The following is a 22,377-nucleotide window of genomic DNA, read 5'->3' on the forward strand; positions in this document are numbered from 1 at the left end:
AAGGACCCACTTGCATTTTTTTTTAAAAACAAAACACAAATAACGGCATAAAATGTGTCAAAACAAGAAGCACCACTAGAGATCCCAAGCTCACCAATCACACTGCACAAAGCCAGACACACATGCATAGATACTCATTCCCTTACAAGAAGTGAAAGGCCTTGACAGGAAACAGGAAGCTTAACATGCTTTCACATTGAATTTTCTCTCCCCCACCTGTGCCGTGACAAGTAGGCACTGACGGATAAACTTTGTAAATCCTATAAAAACACCTCTCTGTATCGTAACAATATTAGGCACGAGCCAGTGAAGCTGCACAAGGCCCTCTTCTGGTGGATCTGTGCGTGTGTGTGTGTCTGTGTGTGTGTATAGTGGTGTGCCCGAGAAAGCCTCTTATTGATTCAAGCCTGCAGGAATTCGGCCTCAGACAATAGAAGCCCTCGGCCAGAAATGACAGTCTCATCTTGGCTGGCACGCAAAATGCACAGTGCGGTGGACTCCTTACGCATATCCTGCTGAAAACCACGGCAGTGTGGTACAATTTGTGATGGGTGATAAGACACAACTTCAAATGAGCAAACAGAGAGAGAGAGAGAGAGAGAGAGAGAGAGAGACAGCCACATGTGTTGGGACATCTTTAGTTTCTTCCTCTGTCAATCTCCATTCAGGTGGTGTAATATTGTATCATAATTTCACTGTCTGACACTGACCCCCTAAAACATGATTAAAGATATATAAACTATAGTGAAAGAGAGCAGAGCCGGGTCTCACTTCATTAAAAAGAGAGGAGGATCACCAGTGAGGTCATCACGTACCCATGCCGGTGCGTCAGGCATGCGCTCACTCTGTCATTACAGCAGGACTCACTGTGGATCTCATTGTTGTGATAAGCCTATTAAATTAGCCCAATTACAGGACATTTAGCAGAGACACCCGCATAATCCACCCACTTGACCAAACCGGAGGCTTGTAGACTGTCTGCACATGTTGTTGGGAACTTATAGTCGCTGTATGAACATCAGCGAGACCCCGAGTGGTGATGTGAAGCAAAAAAAAAAAACAAACAAAAAAACTCTAAAAGTCACAAACCTTACACACGTCTTCTATTTGGTCAAGTAAAATTTGCTTGTTATTTGTCTTGAGCTGTGAATCACAGGAGCTTTTTTCATCATTATTTTTGTTCTCCCCCAGTTCAGACCTACATACGTGTCTATATGTGCCATATGATGCCCCACAGGGCGGACAAAGTCAGATGAACACATCACCGCCGTGCGTAAAAGTGGTCACGACGGTCGGACAGGCTTTGCGGGGAGAGAAGAACCCAACACGAGCCGGCAGCGACCGACGAGACCAAACTACCGGCTTCAGCAGCCATTTACTCCTCACGACAACACACAAACTGAAGGAGAAAAAAAGTTGTCAGACTTACCGGTTTGGTGAATAAACGGAGTTGGAATTAATGTTGAGAGCGGAGCATCACCGGGTTGGAAGGTGTCATTAAAACAGGAGCTCGAGGAGAAGGGATGAAAACCACAAAGCCGGTAAACGAGGCTCCCCCTCTGTCTGTCTGTCTGACTGACTCCTGTGTGTGTGTGAAAAAAAGACATAAACACTGAGCTGGCTCACTGAGCTCACAGTGCGTCACCGCTGCAAGCTGAAACTCCCGTAAGCGCGCGCGCGCGCGCGTGTGTGTAAACCCCCTCTGTCGGTCGCTGATGTTCCCCCTGCAGAGGCTCACAACCTGGCGGTCAAAGCTCGTTAAGGCTGCAGGCATCTTTACATGGAGAGTCAAAATACAGACCCGTACACATGGAGTCCCAAAGTGTTCAACATCAAACTGATAAATAACATATGAACTCATGAAATGAAAAAATCACATGATAAGATAATTTTAAAGAAGTAAAATAAATATGACAAAATCATTGTTGGTCATTTTTTATTCTTATTCCAATTTATTTATTCATTTTCTGCTTCAAAATTACATTTCCTAATGAAATATTTGTCATACAATAAAAACGAGGCAAAGACAGTTATGTTGTGTAATGTTCCTTTTGTTTGAATGAGATGACAGCAAATCCAAACTAAACTAATCTGTTTTGTGAAAGTATTTTTATTGTATTTATTTATTTTTTTAAAAGAACGTTGAAAATTCTTCTCACCCTCCTTTGTGCAGTAAGAAAAAATGATTTGATCTGGTTTAAGTTTTTGTTGATTTAATCAGAATATATGATTGCAATTATTGGTGGTCTTGGCATCAATTTCCAGTTCTTCAACACCTGTGGTTGAGCATGAAGAGCTGCACAGCTGCTGTTAAAGTCGTAAAGGCACAGATGTTTCTGACATCAGCTGTGCCTCTGTTCCATTTATGTGCCCTAGTAAGTTGTGACGGTGAACCCGACGATACTCAGACTGAAAGACTGAAACTGGTGCTGGTCAGAGGTATGTTATGAAATGGAAAAACTGAGTCTGTACATAATGTTTCCATGAACACTTATTATCTTGGTGGGATGTTTTGGTTGCAGGAGGGCTCATGTCATCATTAGAAAATTATTTAAATTGGTAATCCATGGGCAAACTAGAATGGCACTCAGTAGAGCAAACACCTCCCTTTTCCAACTCACTACTGTGTTTTTCGGATCGTGCCGTTTCCATAAAATTTCTAATGCAATATTTTTCAAAATTCACAGAAAAAACGTTTCATGGAAACACAGGTACTGATGGATACTAACCACCTGAATATGCCTGAGTTTTCTCTCGATCAGTCTCTTTATCTGGATCTGCTCCGAATGTTAACAAGGTCTCTTCCTCCAGCCAAGTTTGGTGGAAATCCGTCCAGCGGTTTTTGTGTTATCCTGCTGACAAACCAACAAACATACAAACAGACACGGGTGAAAACAAAGCCTTCTTTGAAAAGATAAGTGATATCACTTACATCAAACATTGTGTCATATTATTACATTCATTTGAATGATATTGTTTTTTTATGTTAACAACTGTGATGGTCTTTACATAAATGCAGTCGAATTAAAAGTTATAATAGTGCAGTCGATAAAGCAGCTCCTTTGATTCAGGTCAGAATAGTTCAACTTCCACTGTATCTGGACTCTATTCTAATGAAAATGATTGATCGTTATAATCAGGGGCTGTCGAAAGAGCCTCTGTGAAACAAACAGCTGGCTGGACAATCATATGTGTGTCCGACACTTCCAGTTGAAAGTTTTATAAGGAAAATACTGTATTTTCTAAACATGCCCACATAATATGAATCTGATGCCAGCGAAAGGAGATTTCCACCTGCCCACGCTCTTCCGCTGAGATGAACCAGTGAGTCAGTGTGAGTCGGTGACTCACAATCACTCATTCATGTCAGTCATAGATGAATCTCTGTGACTGCCTCCTTCATTCATCACACACATCTTCACTGTTTGACACAGCATCTGAATACTGTGTGTGGACGTGTGAGTGTGTGTCTGTTCATGAGGGGGAATGGCCAACATTAGTGTTTGTGTGCGTCCTGAATGGACTGCATTCATGCAATTTTCCTCTATATACTGCAGGGCTATCATATCACAATACACTTCATTGTGGGTCAGTGGGTTAAAGTCAGATGAATAGTGGAGTGACACTGAAGCATGCTGGTAAAAACCCACAGTGGTGACTTTGTGCCAGGGTCGGTGCTGCTTTCTGCAAGAGACGAGGAGGGCATCTGAAGACACGATGTGATTTATAACTGTTTATTTACTATCTGGTTATTTATTGTTACTGTAAAAGACAGAGGGAAGAATTATCAGGGTCAGGGATGAACATGTGACGAGTTGATTCAAAGCTCACACAGTCGTCAAAAAATGAGACAAGGACACTCTGTATCTGATAGAACAAAGAGGAAAGGACTTATTTTTCAGGATCTCTGACTTTTGCAATACAGTTTTTGGAATCGCCAATTACAGATCCAAGATTTTTTCCCACTTGATGTTAAGGATTGTGTAAATGGCTGTGACTGTATGGGGATGTGTCTCACACTGAGTTCATACTACCAGCAGCAAGTAGGACTGCAACAAGTAATTATTTCCATCATCCATTAATTGGTTATTCAGAGCAAAAAAATACCCCAACATGTTACCATATGTGATATATTTACACTTAATCTATATTTTACTTCTAAATTTCACAGCTATGTTCAATATTGGTACATTGTGACCCCCCTACTGAATGAACAATGGATAACACATAATCAATACTGTGAATGAGACCTTTAACAAAGCCAAATCTTCACATTTTAGAAGCTGGAAAATCAACATTTTTTACATTTTTCCATGAGACAGTATTTTTTCACTCAAAACTGTTGCAGATTTATTTTCTGTTGATGGATTAATCGATTCATTAATTGATTGTTTCAGCTCAACAGTGCACGTTCTGGTTATGAATATGTTCTCATTCAAAATACTCGTACCCTGGTTTCAGAAACCCTGACGTCCCAGTTTTGAGACAACCAAATGTTTCCCACATCCTGTGCTACGTTAACACGTCATCCAGGTTTCCGGTGTGCTGAGCATGTTACGTTGATTGACTGACACTAATGTGAGTGTAAACTTACTGTGTTGGATGTTTTAAATTTGAAAAACAAAACAAAAAAAAAACATAAATACATAAAAGAACAGACACAAACTGGCACCAGTGAACTGATTTAATTACAAAGAAGAACCCACAGTGACAAAAAAAACAAGAACAGCTACGTACAGGAAGTAACCGTGATAAGACTGTAACCATGACAACTGCAAGATGTCGACCAGAGATCAACAGAGTGATGACGAGCTGTAGACGTCTGTTACAAGGCAAACCTATGTTCTGGGAGTAACGCAGCTACCAGTGGAAAAACATCAAAACTCGATCTTTCGGGAAAGATTTTTGGAAAGATTTATAACAGTTATAATTTAAACATCACTGACAGCGCATGCCAGAGGGGAAGGAGGAGGGGGAGGTACAAACAAAAAAAAACAAACCTTACACAAATATATAAAAATATGCCATTAGATTCATATCAACAATTGAGGACCGTGGGTGCACTATTTACAGAAAAAAAAGGCAATATATACCAAATATTTACAACGATAAAGACTCATTTCACGTACGGCCATGAGGAGGTTTACTTACAAGCTGCTGAGAGTTTCAGTGATGATAAGAGAGTTTGATGTGATGGTGAAAACTTAAAGTGTAAATTTGTCTGTTCCTTTGACTGGCACACAGCATACTACATTCTCTCAACTCTTAAGATCTACTTCATATCTCAGATGTGTTCACGCGTGTGTGTGCATGCTTGTAAAAAAATAAAATAAAAATAAAATAAAATGCAACGGCTGATATATGATTATTCAGCCTGTTATACTCATGTGCCTATCGTGGGAAACAGAAAACTATCTTCTTAAGGCAAATGTTTTTTCAGGTTTTTAAAGAGAATCTACAGTCTTGAGTGAGCTGAATTGAAAGTTACGGACACTAGGCTAGCAGTTTTCAAAAGACTGTGAATCAAAGCCATCAAACTAAAATGTTTTCAATTGTGGATGTAAAGTATGATTCACCCAGAGCTTGAAAATGCACTAAAACACTCATGAAATTGCCTTTTTTTTGATGCCCAACTCACAGTTTCAGAAGCGCTCGTACCAGCAGAGTTACCACACAGATGTTCCTCTTAACACTGTTCACAGCTCTCCATTGCTCTACAGCCAGCATAGATATACAGCATCTTTACAGCCATCATGGCAGCTCTTGGCACTGAGAACACAAACATTAGTGTTGTTGTGAATCACACAGCACATAAAAAAACATTTACATCTGCTACTTTACCATCAGAGGGTGTTAAAGGAAAAAAAAAAAGTCGCCTTTTGGGATATAATCTTATTTGCTTTTTGCTTAGAGTTGGTCGAGAGAATTGCTACCGCTCTCGTGTCTATAAATCATGAAGCTACGGCCAGCGGTGGGTTAGCTTAGCTTAGCATAGCTTAAGACCAGAGAAAAGGGGGCAAGCTATGTAAGTCACTAGTTAGGTTGTTTATTCTCATTTAAGTCAGTACAAAAAAAAAAAAAAACAAGGTGTGAAAATTACATGTTGCAGTTTTACAGGGATTATGTGTTGTAACTCACTTAGCCTAGCATAGCGCAATGTCTTCCTGAGCATTCTCACACGTCGTTTTTCGTATGAAATAAACGAGCAACATGCAAGATGTCAATTTGTGAGCTTTATTTTTGTTGAACCGGGCCAGGTTAGCTGTTTCCCTCTGTTTCCAGTCGTTATGCTAAGCTAAGCTAACTGGCTACTGGCTGTTATTATTAACTGTTCACAAATGAGTAGTGAGTATCAGTTTTCTTACCTAACTGTCAAGAAACAGAATAAGTGAATTTTCCCCCCTTGTCAAATGAGTCCTGTCATGTTAGCTAAAATTCTCAAGATTTCCTCTGCCGTAACTTCACAGGCTACCACAAGCCAACTGAAATTTTATCAAAGTTGTGGTCAGAAAATTACAAACAAGCTGCTTTTTTATGCATCTTTCACAAGACCACTTGTGGAGACCACACACATACACAGGCTTTTACACTTAGGCTAAGAGCTTGCAAGCTAGTTAGTGGCTATCACAACAACCAGCCAATCCTCTTAGGTGTTAGCCGCTCTCACAGTGGGAGAGTTACCCTAATGTGTGTACGTTTGTGAAGTGGGGAATTGTGAAGGTGAAGTGCCCAGATGGCTGGCAAAGTGTGATGAGGTTTTCTAGGCTTGGAGGGATCAAAGACAATCACTGCTTAACCCCAAAGCCTGAGGCTAATGTCCGTGTGTGTGTGTGTGTGTGTGTGTGTGCGCGCGCAAGGACAAGTCACAGTCACCGTCCACTTCGCTAGACATCTGCTGCAGGATGAGGAAGAGCTGACTTTTCACTGTGTGTATGTGTGTGTTGGTGTTTAATGGCTTAACGTTTAGCCTTTCCGAAGGCACGTGCAGGTGCTCAGCATTCGTCCTTCTGACCTACTCTGCATCTTGTACCGTCTTCTCCCACAATGCATCATGTCTCTTGGACAAATCATTCATACCACGATCCATGTCTGTGCATTCAGGGTGCAACAGTACATGTTAGTGATATACCATCTGTAACAGCAATGCAACAATATGCAGAGGGGAGCTGAATGATTATTGAAAAATTAAAAAGGTGCACTGTGCAAGAAATGGCCATCTGTTAATCTCCAAACAAATAGGGGGCAGTATGTCACTGGAGTAACCGCTAACTAATTGCCAACCAAGCCAGGGACTTTCTGAGCTGGAGGTACAAAGTGGTATTATGAGAAAAGAGGGGTCGCAGCTAGCTGGTTAGCATGCTAACTTCAGTAGCATCTCTGCAACGCAATATATACGACGTCTTTCACATGACTTTATTACTATAATTTTTTCACAACTTGTTAATAATGTTAGCTATTTTTAAAGCTCTAAATTAGGTGCAAATATATAGGAACTGCAGTTTAAAAATTATCAACAGAATGTGAAGAAATAACAGTGCTGACGTTCTGCCAAAGAGGTCTGTGTTTTGTGTTGAAGAGATATCAACTGAAGTTAGCATGCTACCAGCTAGCCATGGGCCTGAAACCTCTTTCTCCCAGTGGCCCAAAGCTCCTAAGCTAACCAAGCTAACAAGCTAACAGTAGCTCCAGTTATGGATGTAGAAAAATAATGCAATTAGCAGCAGTTAGCAATTGCTCCGGTGATATGTGGGGAGAATGAATTGAAGGCAGACAATTCTTACATATTGCACCTTCAAGCAAATCTCAGCATTTGGCACGCTGACAGGCAAGAGTCAAGAGAGTGACTGTGTTTGGATACAATGTTAATTTTGGGCTCTGTGATAAGATAAGAGGGGACAAAAGATAATTCCAGAGCCTCTCCCTTTCTGATGACGTTCCTCTGTACTAATGGAGCCACAAAAATCTGCATGATGAACCCTGTGCTGTGTATGAGTGGATGGTGTCGTTAAACCCCTACTTTATCTGCCCATGTATCTAATTCTGTCAGTCAATCCAAGGCCTCCGTGTTCTTCAACTCAAAGAAACCAAGAAGTAAGTGAAAGCTACATCTTCTATAAATTAAGTGCTGTAAAAGAAGGCGCTAAAAATCCAAACCATAAATACTGTACACAACTATCGCGATCTGCTACCACAGCGTCATCTTTTGAGAAATCAGCCGATTTCCGCTCAACAACGTGAAATTCCATGGCTAAAGGAATCTTTTCAGATCTCCTTAATGTCAAAACTCTAACACGTACAAGGCTTTGGCATAGTCATATCGAGAAGGAATGTCTCCAATGCACTTTTTTTTTCTACTAGACTCCAGTGGTGGGCATCATCTATGTCCATGTCATCTTAAACTGGCAGCAAAACCTAAATAACAACATCAGATGCAATGTGATTATCCATGGGTAACACACTTAAATGTTTTTTTTTTCCACAAAATGTCTTCAGATACAGTGGGTGAGGGCTGTGCACTAATTACTATGACTGTGCTTGTGGTCTTGTGATATAACCTTAAAACATTTGCACTTCGATCATGCTCTTATCTTCTCCCTTTACAGAAGAACGGGTGATCTATAAGCAATGATCTGGGAGTAGTTTGAACTCTAGGTGCAGAAGTCAGCCCAAATTCCGGATTTCCATCAAACTACGGTCTGTCACAGTCTGTTTTGCATCAAAACCCTCAGGTTTTCATGTTTTTATAGGACATTTACCTCTGATCATCAGGAGCCATTTTGTCTGCAGTTCAGGCTAAGATGAAGTGACGATGGAGTAAAGGGATTTGATGTCCAAGTCCATTAAAAAAAAACAAAAAAAAACAAAAAAAAAAAACAGAAAATGTCAAAGGACGAGTACATGCTTCACTTATGTCTCAGTTCACACTCCTGTGCAATGACATTTTTCACAGAGTCCGAGTCCTCCTCTGTCTTCTTCATTTGTCCTCGGTCTAAACGCACATCCATCCAAAGTCTCATCTTTCCCTTATCCATGTCCTTCAGTTTAAAGATGCTTTCGCTGGACGACATTTGCAGATGCCCACAAAACGGAAAAATACACACGCACGGACACCACTCAGTGAGGTACAACGCACACCATCAGAAACATTAACACAAGAAAACTGGGCTTGAAGTGATCATATTCATTAGTTAGTCCAGGAGGGAGCCGACAGCCATATTATGCACATAGAGACCAGTGGACTGAGCAGAAGACCAAAACAAACAACACCAAAAAGTGAAGAGTCAAGAGCTTGTGCGCCGCTTGAGGTCTCAGACCCTCCAAAGCAAAAGGTGGTTGGTGCTGTCGTCCCGCCCCACTGTCTCACTGCTATTGGTCAGTCTGAAGTCCTCGTAGCCATCGCCGCCAGAAATGACAAGGTGATTGGTTTTAGGAGGGATGTGGGCAGAAGCTCGACGCCGCGAGGAGTCACGCCTTTGGAGATTGCCGTCGACTGCGCTCCCGCTCTGGGATTGGTTGCCTAGAACACAGAAGGCGGAGATGAAACGTCAAGACTTCAAGCTTTCATTTAATTCGGTTCAGTTGTAAGTTGGACATGAGCGCACATAAATAAGACGGTACCTGTGGAGTCAGTTGTTGCAGGAGGGAAGTTCATGTCGAACCCTTCAGGCAGTTCGATCGATGTCAGGAAGCGAACGTGGCCCGTGTGTCCGTGAGCCGAGCCCATCGGCGCCAGGGGAGTTTTCAGTGTGCCGGGCCCGGTTCCTGAGCTCACCGCTGGGATTGTCAGCGTGAGAACCACCCCTGGAGGACAACAGGAACATGTGCTGCAGTTCAGGCTAAAATCTTTTTTTTTAAATCCTGTCAATCATCAATGTAAAATTTTAAAATACCACCATTTTAAAACTTTCTTCTTGATCGCAGGCAGAGTACATTTTAGCTACAACGAGGACAATTTATTGCACTTTATTTTGGGTTATCTATTTAAACAAGAACTTGTGTGTAAGTAAAGTATAAGTAATATCACAATAAATTGCTTAATGATTTTCCTTGTGTTTTTTATCTGGATTTGTATTTCTTAAAGATACATTTCACCCCTTTTAATATTCATTATAAAAAAACTACATTTTCCTGAGAAACAAACATTTAAATTATGTAAACAATTTGGCATTTGCTAGTTTTCAGACTCTGAATCGCCGCCAAGATCTGAATTAACAAGTGAAACGAAATGGAACTTTTGTTTAATCATCAGGTAAATGTATGTATGTAAAAAGTGTGCGTTTTACCTGCGCTGGTGCCGATCCACAGCAGATCCTTGCAGGCCAACAACGCGGTGATTCTCAGACAGGCGGCCTTGTGCTGTCTGATGATTGCATCTGCACCTGAGTGGACAGAAAGAAAAGGGAGACAATTTGATGGAGGTCAGCGGAGGAGCAGTGGTGAGTATGAAGGACAGTTGAAAGAGGAGAGAGAGAATTAATGAACATGGATTAAAATGTGAGTGCATGGAGAGGTCAAGGATTGAGTTATTCAAAAATGGGAAATACAGAAGTAAGGAAAAACTTCCTCCACATGAGCTGCTGCTCAGATTGAAATAATATGAAATGTATGCACATTTCTGGCACTAAAACACACATGCGCTCAAACTCCCCGTGCGTGTTTACCTGCAAGCATCTTGTGCACAGCTGGCGCCACGTCCACCTCCGTCAGGCTCTCCCAGCTCTGAGCATGATACAGTCTGACCTGCGCACTGCCCTGCAGCGCCAACCACACGCCCTGCCCGTACGCCACCATGCAGGTCACGCACCGACTGCTGTCTGTGCCCACCTGGAACCAGTGCTGAGACGGAGAGAGGGGAAGCGTTAGACATAACAGTCTGCCCGCCTCGTCATTTATCCGCCCACGCACACACACCCATCACCATCCATCTGTCCACCTACCTCTTGTACCAGTGTAGTTGTGTTGATGATGAGGACTCTGTTCTGTGAGCCACACCACAGCTTTCCTCCCACAGGAACCATCTTGGTGACAGGGCTGCTGGGCGTGCCAAGAACTAACGTCTGGGAGGACTGAGGGTCCCAGAAGCTACCTGCAGATTGAGATAAAGAGTCAGACTCTGTTACCTGATATTTGAAAACAAGATTGGCATTTACATTTATGTCTTACATGATGTGTGTGGTGACAGGTAGGGTTATAATTGAAAAAGGTAAAGAAAATGTCAGTATCACTTCACTGCCTAAAGGTGCAGACCAATATGGCTGTGTGGCTGCAGGAACTTACACAAAATGTTGCCAAAAACACCTCAACCCCCCCATTTTACCTGCTTCTCTCTGGTAGACTATCACCTCTCCATTGGCCAATGACACAAACACTTTGTTGTCCAAATATCTGTACGAAGAAAAACAGGTATGTCAAATTTGGAAAGCATACGATTAATGTGATATGAGAATGAGATTCTGCAGAAACAGGGCTCAATTAAGATGGAACATATTCAAACCCAGCCACATCAACGGCTTTCAATTCTTTCTTTCTCCAAACTCAACCCACTCAGCATTTTAAATCTCCTAATACAGCATAAATCACAGTATTATTTTTGTTTTAAAAGGTAAGGTAGCGTTCAAGAGGGAAACTCACAGCACACAGAGGATGGAAGCCGAGTGTTGCATCTTCATGCTGTTTTTACGGTTTCGGATGTTGTCCGACGACTGGTACACGTGGATACTGACATAAAAAAGGAAGCATCGCATGAAATCAGGTGATTAAATCAGAACACAGACGAGAAAAGCAAGCTACTTCTTTGTGCGTCACCCACCATCCATCCTCTGTCCCCAGCCACACTGAGCTCTGGTAGGCCTCTGGGTCTATACTGAGCAGGTCCTCCAGACTCGCCCTGGTAAACGAGCCCCGGGACGAGCGGCGCATGGCGCGGCCGTCCATGGGGCTCTCCGTTTGGCCGCGGCCTCCTCCGCCTACCCCCAACATCCCCGGAGCACCGTAGGAGCTCGCCACTGGGAACTCCTGCTCCTCCTCACTGCTGGTGGTCTCCGTAGCCATGTCCTTGGAACCTGGAGCCTCGTCATCTTAGAAAAATGAGAGAGAGAGTTTGAGTTTATAACGTGTGCAGGTGTGTGAGTGTGTGTGTGTGTGTGTGTGTGTAGTAGTTTTTTTACTCACTGCCGTAGCTGGATGATATGGTGGAGTGGCTGGCCTGGCTCTGTAGAGTGGATGAAGGGCTGGGTGAATCCTCATCATCAGTGTCATCACTGTCAAATGGAACAAGCTCCGCCCCTGGTCCTGGAGACAATCCATTCATCACTTCATCAGCTACGTATGTTTATAACAGATAGCTGCAGTGCGTACAAGTAGAATACCAGCCAGTGTACTGTCAAGTTGTAAAACCATCTATGGACCCACCTGTAGGCTGCTCCGTCAGCTCCAGAGATGAATGGGAAATAGATATGTGGAGCTGCTGCTGGGTGTGACTCTGTGCTCCAGAGATGGGGACGATGGTGGGCTCTGATCCACGCTCCCTGGTGAGGTGACACGGCTTTGGTTAACGTTACAGAGAATAAGCTCCACATGCTGAAATCCGCTGGTTTAGTCAAAAAGTCTGCTGTGAAAAAGACGCTCGCATTTGCCGTGTGATCGTGCAGACACGTCACGCGCGTCGCTCTCACCTTCCCTTGAGTCCCGGCACCGCGGCGATACATATGATCCTCGCCGAGCAGACGGCGATGCAGGCCTCCACGGTGGGCTCGTCTTTGATGTTCAACAGACACACCTGGGGAGAAAAAAACATCAGCACCACGTCAGTTGAGGTTGTCCGCATGCGGGCTAACGCTTATCACCGCCTTCAGGTCCCAATTGGTCAGTAAAACAACAGACGCACTCTCACCTGTCCCACGTATCCATCGCTGTTACACACCCACACCTCACAGCCGCTGTCGGGACAGCTGTGGCTTGGAGACGCACACGAAAACTGGAGACAAACAACAAAACATGAGTGGATATCACCTTCTGCAAACATGGCTCGTTTAAGGTATGAACTGATCCAAATAAATCACAACTCTTCCATTCACATCTATATACACACACACACACACACAGATTGTGCATTAGATGCTGGTCTTACCTGCATTCCACTGCGTGTCTTCATTATAGGGATGGCCTTAAGAAACTCTGGGTCCCACTGGTCCTTATTCATGGCTAAAAGCAATGACACATCGACAATTGGACCATTTGAAACAATCACAGCATTGCGATTCTACTTAATGAAACACATTTTTGTCTAAAGAAACTAAACAAAAGTTACTTTTTACCAAACATGCTACTGCTCAGAAGAATAACGTTTTGCCTCACTGACCGAGCTTCTTCTTGGCTTCTTCAAAGGCCTGCTCAAAGTTGGACCGAATGTCGGGCGAGGTGAACTCGAAGACGAAGCTGCTCTCGGCAGAAGCCGTGGTGAACTCCAGCTTCGTGGGGAGGAAGGTCATGCTGAAGGCCAGAGACTGCTTCTCTGACAGCTCCCTGTGCACCGACGCCATCAGGTCCTTTATTACCTCGTCGAGGGACTGAGGAGGACGAGAATGACGAGGAAAAAAAAACCACCATCAGATGTTTTACTCGCGCATAGAAGAGAAGACGATAAGAGAGAAGACCACTCAGTACCTGGTGTGGGAAGCTGAGGGTCTCGGACAGTTTGCTGATCTGACCCAGAGTACTGAGATCCTCGTCTAATCGGCTGATCATTTTCTGGATGCTCTCCTTGTTTGTTGCCTGAGTGGAGCCTGATGCAGACATGACCAAATAAACAAATGAGCGTAAGGAAACAAATATCTAACTTCTAATTGATGAATCAGGCAATAGTAAGGTAGTCAGAGTCAAAGGAGAGAAAGGTTATAAAGACCGGATGTGCTGGATTCCAGAGAGGGAGCCTTACTTTTCACCACCTCCACCTCCTCTAGAGGAAGCTTCCACAGGAACTTGTATTTACTGGACGTGTCGATCACACTCGCAGCGGAGTATCTGAGAGCGCAGCAGAGGAAAGACAAAAAGATCAAATCTGTCAAAACCAAAGTCCGTGTCTGCTCTTTAACACCAGGGGGCAGCATGGTGTGGAAACTGAATCATGATAGTGCGTTTTCCACCTCTGTCAGCGTTTGTATGTTTGTGTGTGTGTTTCTTGCGTACAGGCTCATGGAGCTGCGTCTTAATGAGCCAGACTTCCTCTTGAGAGTGGTGCAGATGATCAGATCGCTGAAGAGGAAGAGCGAGCGGTCCTTCTTCCCGCCCACTGTCTTCTACAGAGAGCGGAGGGAGAGAAGAAGAGCTCAGGGAAATCTCAAGAGTCATCCAGACAACAGTTTGAGTTTTCTGACATAATATAGTGCATTTTTCAATCGTATTAACTTATTTTCCCAGACATGACACCAATTTAGAAACCTTATCATAACGTGCACAAATTAGAAAGAGTACTTCTTACCGCCTCCATGACCATTTCCTGTCTCAAAAACTTCCTCTGTGGGTTCAGGATCTAACGGACACACATACAAAGAAGTGATCAGAACTGAAAAATATCTGTTAGAGGTCGGAGACATTACAGAAACAAGCTGACTGCATGTTTGTATTTCATTTTATGGTCAAAAACATAAATCGGTTTGTCAGGAAAATTATCTTTATACGTTTAGGTATCTCACATGTTCGACCCCCTCTATGTGCGCCTCGATCTCCTGGATGACCCTGGCCTCCCTCTCTGCCTCCTCGGCCGAGCGGCGGCCCTTATTGATCTTCTCGGCCAGTCGCTTGATGTCCCTCTGGGCGTCCAGTAAGTACGCGTGGTCCGGGTGATCCTCCGGGGTGTGCTTGAGCAGGTCCTTGAACAAACAGCATGGACACAAATACGCATTAATCTCCCTTCACATGAGCTCTCTCCCACTAAACACAGGATGAGGCCAAGATCAACAAAGTTATATTTTGAGATACCTTAACCAGCAGCTCATATCGAGGAATCCTCTGGACTGGTTTAATCATCAGGTCGCCCAGAGCCTGTTTCTCCTTGTTCTCACGCATGTTTTGCTGTCGGAGTGAAGGATGGCCACAAGACAGGGTGAGAAAATGACTCAAGAAAGCCCAAAGCAACAAGATAACCGGCTCTAAGTTCACATCAGTGTTGCACTTTATGCCTGCGCCACAAGGTGGAGAAGTGGCTCCACTGTACAAACTGGCAGAAGCTCTGTGTGGTTGAAAACTGAGATCAGCACGAGGACATTAAAAGGTTTTCTGTGGTGGCTGATGACATTTTTGATTCCAAGCTTTGGTTCTGTGCAGCCAACTTGTGCATGTATTTATTTGTGGCGGCACACCACAGCATCAAAGTGTACAACGGTGGTCTACCAAATGTATCTAGACGTACGGCTCAGATATCCCCTGGGTTCTGAAGTCAAATTTTCCGGTTGAATTGGTTTAAAGAGGGGGTTTGTGGAACATTTCACGGACAATAATTTGTTCCCAATTACGGCTCCAGATGAAAAAACTGTGTCCACCAAAACACAAAATCAATTTCAGTCGGATCAGACTTTGTGAAAACATTTTGATTTTTCTGAGCAGAGGAAGAGAAAATGTCTCACACATCGCATTTGATACCGTATGATTTAGAAATGAAAAATCACGAATTTCTTCCTGGTTTTCAAGTGAACTTTTTTCAGGTTTTCAGCCTCTGTGTCAAAACATTTTGGCTGAATCAAATAACTGCATTCATAACTAAACCTCCTGAAGTCCTGCAACTGTGGAACAAGAACAATCAAGTGTCTCTGTGACTACAGGAACAGGAAGCACACACACATATTAACATAAGCACGAACGTTGACAAATAGAAGCAACAAAGCTCTTTTCAGCTGGAGCATTAACATGCGTTACAGGCTCGAAAAGCTTGTTAAGAGGCCTTTCCACCAATTTTTTTTTTACACCTTTTCAAAGTTTTCTCTACTTTTCTATAAGAGCAGCCGCTCAGACTCAACAGGACGTCCGGTGACTCGGTCCAACACTCACCTCCAGAAACTTGTGAAACGCCGGCTTGGCCTCCTTGGCAATCCTCACTGCATCTTTGGCGTTGAGAAAGTTGTCGATGTACGCCGAATACATATTAGCTAGAGTCTCTTTGGAGAACTGGAGAGGAGAAGAGGAGCAGGAAACATACAGTGAGTTATTCTTTTCATGTGTTTATTGAGCAAAAATTGTTGGTTCAAGCCTCCTCAATGTAAAGATTTGCTGCATTTCAGTTCAAATTCATGTCATTTTAAATGTGATGTTCTTGGGTTTTGGACTGCTGATCAAGCAAAACGAGCCAATTATTTGACTTTAAATGAACTAAACCACTGATCATTTAACCAACAGCAAATTACACAATTAGCTGCAGGATCAGACTTCCTGAAAATAACATTTGGATTCCATGTTAGATGATGTCACAGGTGTATTTTTATTCCATAGGTGAATATTCTTCAGGCAGCCTGACCTGCTTTCTTTTCACAAACAGGAGGCCGGAGGCAGAGCAACACTGAGAGTGGTCAAAGAACTAAAAGAAACGTCAGAGAGTAACTTGCTTTCTATAAAACAACTTGACCCTCCTTTTTCCCTCTCTCCTCTCTTCAAAAGCACAGAGAAAAAAAAACACCTGAGGAGATGATGAGGATTAGTCACAGCAGAGGAGAAGACAGAAATGTACTGCGTCCCTACATCATTAAAAAAAAGATAAATGTTCTCCCCCAGCAACTCTATTTCAGGAGTTTCTTTAAATATATTATCGACTGATCTATTCTCAACTCTTTTTAAGCAGCCGCTTAAAATATAAGTGGACCGCTATGTCATCTTCAAGGCGGGGGATGATACTGTGGATAGCAAAAATAATGGAGATAGCTTAATGCACTGTTTTATGTACGCATGTCTTCAGGAGGCAATACTTCCAAGCATCTGTTGTTAAAATTTGACCCATTTCAGTTTATCAAACCCTCATTTTAAAGATGTAATATGCAAAATTTTACTTCCTGTTAGGACGTTGGAGGGTAGGAGTAAAACTCTCATGAACAAAACCTCAACACTTAACCTTATCCTTAAATATTTCTGCACAAAGATAGTAAATGGCAATCTTGGTTGCTTAACAATAGAGACTACATCTCCCATGATCCCACACTACTAACATCTTGTATTTTGCTTTGATTGAGAGACCCCTTGTGGCAAAAAACTACATCCTGAGCGTTTTAATGGTTGTTTTTTGTCTGTTTTTCATGGTGTTGTTTGAGGTTGGACAGAAGCCCTCGTTTGTGTTTGCGACACGATAACTGGGGGAAAAAAGGTTTTGCCAGGATATTTTTTCTAAGTTGATTAAAAAAAAAAAAAAAAAAATCTCATGTCTGAAACCAAGTGTGACAAATTAAAAAAATTTAAAAAATAAAAAAAAATAAAAAAAACCAGGAGTAACAGAATACATGTACCAGGGTTATGAAATGTGGATTCCATTGAAGTTACTGAATGAAAATTATGTAATTATATTACAGATACATTTGCAGATTTGTAGGGTTACTGACAGTATTACTTTTTTTTTTTTTTTTTTTTAAAGAGTGATATACTATTCTGTAACTGTACTCATACACACACGACAACACTTCCTGTATCTCATGCACCTTTACTCAAGTGAAGTCGAATACTTGTGCACTCTGTAGTCTTGGGAAAGAGATTTTAATCCAGACAGAAAGATCTTCATTGGTTTATTTTTTTATGCCAAAACAAACTGCCTTCGTTTTCACTCTGAATAAGCTACGTTACAGTTGAGGCACTGAGAGAAGGTAAATGTGCAATGCAGGAGGGAGGGAAACTATTAGCCATGAAACCATTTGTCATAATGGAGCACAGAAAACAGAAGACACGATTACAGTGTATCTATACTTAAGCCTGAAAACACAAACGTCATTCAGATTTCAGATTTGTCTTAACTGCTGCCTGTGAGACAAATCTGTGTTTAGAGCTTCGCCTACCACAAACCAAAACCCCCCCGTGACACAGCAAATCCCCCGAACTGTCATCTGTTTACACAGCACACGCCGGAGCAAAAGACTCTGCCCCGTGTGAGGCTCGAACTCACGACCTTCAGATTATGAGACTGACGCGCTGCCTACTGCGCCAACGAGGCCTGAAGCACACTGCAGCTGCTGCGGCTTTAAGAGCTGCAGCGGGGCCGGAGAGGAGGAGGGAGTCGGGGGAGGGAGGCGCATGCGGAGGCCTCCTGCTCTCACTTCTCTGCCTGCAGCTACTTCAAATGATGCACTTCACATACAATATGTAACAGCTGGTGTATAATGAATCGGTGAATTGATCTCAGGAGGTATTAAAGTGTTGTGAAGAAAGTTAATTCAATAGTTTGGTGCGGCAGCTTTTCCTCAACCTGCTTCATCCGCTCGTAATTCACTTAGCAGTTTCCTGCATTACGCCCGTGTGACAGTTTTGGTCCCCGGTGAGAGTTTGCGAAACTGTTCCATTCACGCTGCGAGCCGCTGAGAGGGACAACAATAGCATTAACATAGCAAGAGAGCGAGGGCGTGTTTCCACACTTTATAAAAACCAAAGCCTTGCAGCCACACTGCATTCTGGGAAAAGAGCGCTGGAATCTGTTTCCTAAAAAGTTTTTTTCCGACGAGACGTTTGCCTAAGAAGCCCGAGACAAGAAGGCCTTTCATTCTCAAAGACTGAAACCTGACATTTAGTCTAACTCAGATGTTTCAGAGGGCTGTTTTTTCAAGGGCCTACGTTGGGAGAGCAACCCCTGGGGCATGGGAAGTTTTAAACGGGTCGGGAAGAGGTCACCGGGAAAACAAAATATTAAACTAGTGCCGCCAACTATAACCCATCTCCTCTTATTAAATCAGCGTCCCTTCAGTCCAGCTCCTGCTGTCAGTAATGCTGTTTAATACATTTTGTCTCTACATGTTACCTCCATCACTGTTGATACACAGTCAGCTGTATGCTACGTTTGGGTCGGTGTCTCTCTCTGTAAGGCACACGTAACATTTAGTTCTATCAAGATTTTTTTTTTTCATCTCCTTACATCTCTTTCTTTCTGTCTTTTATCCATGTTTTTTATCATCTATTTATTCATTCATTTATTTATACTTTATCATTGCGCACCTGCAACCTGGAATCACATGCGGAACAATCTTACCTCATTTTCCTGCTTAGAGCAACTTAAGTCTTTCATCGCATCTTGTTTCACTTCCATCTCTTGAGTTGTTTCATCTGTTTTAACTTATCATTTTTCATTTCATTCATAATTTCTTTCTTTTAATCACCATTTTTATACAAGCTTCCTGTTTGTGTTTCTTGCTGTCTAGAATCTTCTGTCTATGTTTTATGGAGCGTTCAATTTTCCTTGGAAGGTGGGAGGTCGCAGCTGGGAATGACATCAGATCTGCATTCTTGTACAACAGTTGGAATATCAGTTCTATCCAGGTTAGAGAATGTTTACAATACCAGTTGAGTAACAAGGCATTACACGGCATCGTGCGCAACATGCCAAGACACAGAAGTTGAACAGAATGGATTTAGTGAGACCCAAATAAGTGGTGAAAAAAAATATAATCTACGGCTTTCACAGTTGTTGACTTACGAAGCAACCATCTTAGATTTTGAGGATTTGGATTTCTGACATTCAACTTCAGGGGGGTTTCTAGTTGAAAAGTGCCAACTGGGAACCCAGAAACTCAGACCACCGACTCCAATTCGAATGCACCATTCTGGTCTCCAACTCTAAAGTTAAAATAAAAGTTAAAAGAATTTTGTTTTACTGCTGCACCACAGTTGATGAGAAATCTTTATTATATATATCTATATAACGGTTTGGAATTAAATTTAGAAAAAGGTCACGTTTTACGTAATCCTTTAACTGTCTTTCTTTTTTCAATGTCTGCAACTTCACTTAAACAGAAAACAGCCTTTATCAAAAAAAAAAAAAAAACATAATCTGAAAAAAAACAATTTTAGAGCCACTGTTTTACAGAAACTGTCTCCTGTGAAACCGTACTGGACATCACATTATCCTTTTTGTCTTATCCTGCAGCGATAATAAAAAACAAACACACCACCAAACAATAAAACTGTCCCAGAGAAGCAAAGTCCATCTTCTGAAGTGTGCTTTCAGGCATGTATGGTATCCGTTCATTAGTTACTGTTCCGGCTCATTCTAGCTCGAGGATGTACTCAAAGAATTCATACTGTTGCATTAGAGCACAGAGTTTATTTCCCAAGCGTCGCTCACACACCACAGCGTTACTGTTTTCAAAACAGAAGCCACGGCAGAGCAAGAGATCTGACCAGTGGCTTTCTGCAGTAAACAGTATCTGTGATCGTGTTCTTCTCTACCACATTTACAGGTATACATGTTTCTAATTGGTGTTTTATCTGTGCACATGTGCAGGATATAGAGCGGAAATATTCAAACTTGCAATGGTAACCCTCCGGAAGTCTAAAAGAGTTGGTTTCCACCTTCAGCGGCAGGAGAGGACAGATGTCAAGCATCGTCTTTACTCACTGATTGGATGAGGATGTGTCCGATGGTCTGCCTGTCGTGCCACTGGCCGACGCAGCCGGCGACTTGCTCCAGGAAGTGCTCGTGGTGCTCCAGGATATCCGGGATCTGGTAAAACATCTCGTCCACCAGCAGAGGGTCCACTATGGATCCGCTGTCAGGCTGTTTGAGAGGACGCATGTAGTCCTGGGGGGGACAAGACGAGTAGTTAATTACTGGGTTAGAGTGCAAGATAAGCTCAAAATGTCTCCAAGCAGTGATGGAACTGTGTGAGCCTGTCAGAAGCAATTTATTCTAGATATGAGATCGCAGAAGACTGGGATAAAAGGTATGTTTAAAACAAGACCCTGTCTACTTCAGCTGTTTAGGAGAAGAACGCTCCGTCACTGTTTAGAGGACTATGAAACTTCACCTGACTTTCCATCAACAAAATCGTTTTTTTTGTTTTTGGGAGAACTTTAAAGCTCCAGAAGACGCTGGTGAGTGGACCGTGTGTTAAAGAACCAGGTCAACATTTAAGTAGTAAGATTTTCCACTTTATCTCTGAGCATTAGATCAAATCTGTTGACACCACTCTTATGTGCATGCATGCCTAAAGAGAAGAAGGCGATCGGCTTAGCTTAGCACAAAGGCTGGAAGCAGAATAGATTAAACACACAAGATACAGACCACTAATTAGACAATTAGTTAGCGCACAGACACGACACTGGTATCTAAGCAAAATTTGGGACTATTCCTTTAATATTTTTGCTAAACTACCATTTCAAACATCAAGAATGAGCTTTCAGGCTCAATCCATGTCACATTTTCACTTGTGTATATTTACACCCAGTCCCATTTCCCTCGGGTGATAGCTTCTGACATGAGCACGTCAGGGAGAGATGTGTTTTCACCGGAGGGAGGTTGTCACTTTTCCAGCCACTGTCTCTCCTGTGCTACAAAATGTTACTATAATTAGAAAAATGTGTTAAATATTTTCGTTGCAAAGCGATCCTCCCTGCACACACACAACAACACATCTCTATCTTTGGCCGCGTCACCTTGACTCCCGACTGAAATCCCTCGATGTGTCACGTTTTTCGCACACACCCACAATCCCATGCATGCACACGTTTTATCATAATGATTTATTACAATGCTGGATTTTTGTGCTTTTTGAATCGATGTGAGGGATGTTTGATTAACTACAAAATAGCCAAACGTTTTGCATTATGTGTTACATGTTTTTATCCTCTTGGCTATTTGGTTGAATTGGACTGATTTCACTGGAGCATTTTTCATTATGTTCTGAATGTGAGTGACTTTGTTTTAATGACAGATATCAATATTGAATTGGTTTTTTTCTGTGTTCCTTTTACTACATTTACACATTTACACTCCATTTGTGTTACAACCAATTTTGTAGAGTTTTTGCGGTTTGTTAACAAATGAATGCAAAAATGAGTGTTTAGTTTCTTTTAAATGACAACTCTTCGTGTTTTATCAGTCGTGTTAATTTTGGGTGTTGTTCAGTTATGGTGGCAGACTGGCGTCACTTTAATGAGAATTTTTTCCCATTAAGTGTGATATACTGTAGAAGTCAGGACGCCCTGATATTGCCAACTCGGAGGCTGACGTGAACGTGAATTTCCAAACTGCTCCTAATTACATTCTGAACGATCTGACGTACATTTTGTCTGCATATGATTTCATGCACCTTTTATCCTTCTGTTCTTCTCCTCCTTACAATTATATTCCAATTTCATCTCAAGGTAACCTCATCAGCTTTTGAACATTTGGCGGAAGCGGTGTCCTTATGAGCTCAACTCCGA

General features: G+C 42.4%; 2 protein-coding genes and 1 non-coding gene across 4 annotated transcripts in view; all 3 read right to left on the bottom strand.

Annotated features, from left to right (window-relative positions):
• relt (RELT TNF receptor) overlaps positions 1–3,691 on the bottom strand; it is a 29,663-nt gene extending 25,972 nt beyond the window's left edge. The window contains exons 1-3 of one of the 2 annotated variants that reach the window (XM_037117946.1): positions 3,651–3,691; positions 2,730–2,852; positions 1,430–1,582 (exon numbers count right to left, since the gene is read on the bottom strand). The gene's annotated coding sequence lies outside the window, so the exon portion shown is untranslated. The remainder of the gene's footprint in view (positions 1–1,429; positions 1,583–2,729; positions 2,853–3,650) is intronic. The other variant, XM_037117937.1, reaches the window with a different exon arrangement.
• A 975-nt stretch (positions 3,692–4,666) lies between these two features.
• The window catches only part of LOC119030385 (rho guanine nucleotide exchange factor 17-like), a 70,554-nt gene continuing 52,843 nt past the window's right edge, over positions 4,667–22,377 (bottom strand). The window contains exons 4-25 of the mRNA XM_037117924.1: positions 20,570–20,752; positions 16,045–16,161; positions 14,980–15,072; positions 14,694–14,870; positions 14,480–14,530; positions 14,188–14,297; positions 13,937–14,022; positions 13,666–13,784; positions 13,361–13,568; positions 13,130–13,203; positions 12,893–12,976; positions 12,675–12,778; positions 12,412–12,527; positions 12,172–12,291; positions 11,810–12,077; positions 11,632–11,718; positions 11,318–11,385; positions 10,938–11,086; positions 10,662–10,836; positions 10,284–10,379; positions 9,619–9,801; positions 4,667–9,517 (exon numbers count right to left, since the gene is read on the bottom strand). Of these exons, the coding sequence (XP_036973819.1) occupies positions 9,309–9,517; positions 9,619–9,801; positions 10,284–10,379; positions 10,662–10,836; positions 10,938–11,086; positions 11,318–11,385; positions 11,632–11,718; positions 11,810–12,077; positions 12,172–12,291; positions 12,412–12,527; positions 12,675–12,778; positions 12,893–12,976; positions 13,130–13,203; positions 13,361–13,568; positions 13,666–13,784; positions 13,937–14,022; positions 14,188–14,297; positions 14,480–14,530; positions 14,694–14,870; positions 14,980–15,072; positions 16,045–16,161; positions 20,570–20,752 (2,877 nt within the window). The 3' untranslated portion in view covers positions 4,667–9,308. The remainder of the gene's footprint in view (positions 9,518–9,618; positions 9,802–10,283; positions 10,380–10,661; positions 10,837–10,937; positions 11,087–11,317; positions 11,386–11,631; positions 11,719–11,809; positions 12,078–12,171; positions 12,292–12,411; positions 12,528–12,674; positions 12,779–12,892; positions 12,977–13,129; positions 13,204–13,360; positions 13,569–13,665; positions 13,785–13,936; positions 14,023–14,187; positions 14,298–14,479; positions 14,531–14,693; positions 14,871–14,979; positions 15,073–16,044; positions 16,162–20,569; positions 20,753–22,377) is intronic.
• On the bottom strand, positions 18,106–18,178 carry trnam-cau. Its single transcript has one exon. It is a non-coding gene; the product is annotated as a tRNA-Met (tRNA).

Source organism: Acanthopagrus latus, chromosome 2 (genome assembly GCF_904848185.1).
Source record: "Acanthopagrus latus isolate v.2019 chromosome 2, fAcaLat1.1, whole genome shotgun sequence".
NCBI classification, from domain to species: Eukaryota; Metazoa; Chordata; class Actinopteri; order Spariformes; family Sparidae; genus Acanthopagrus; species Acanthopagrus latus.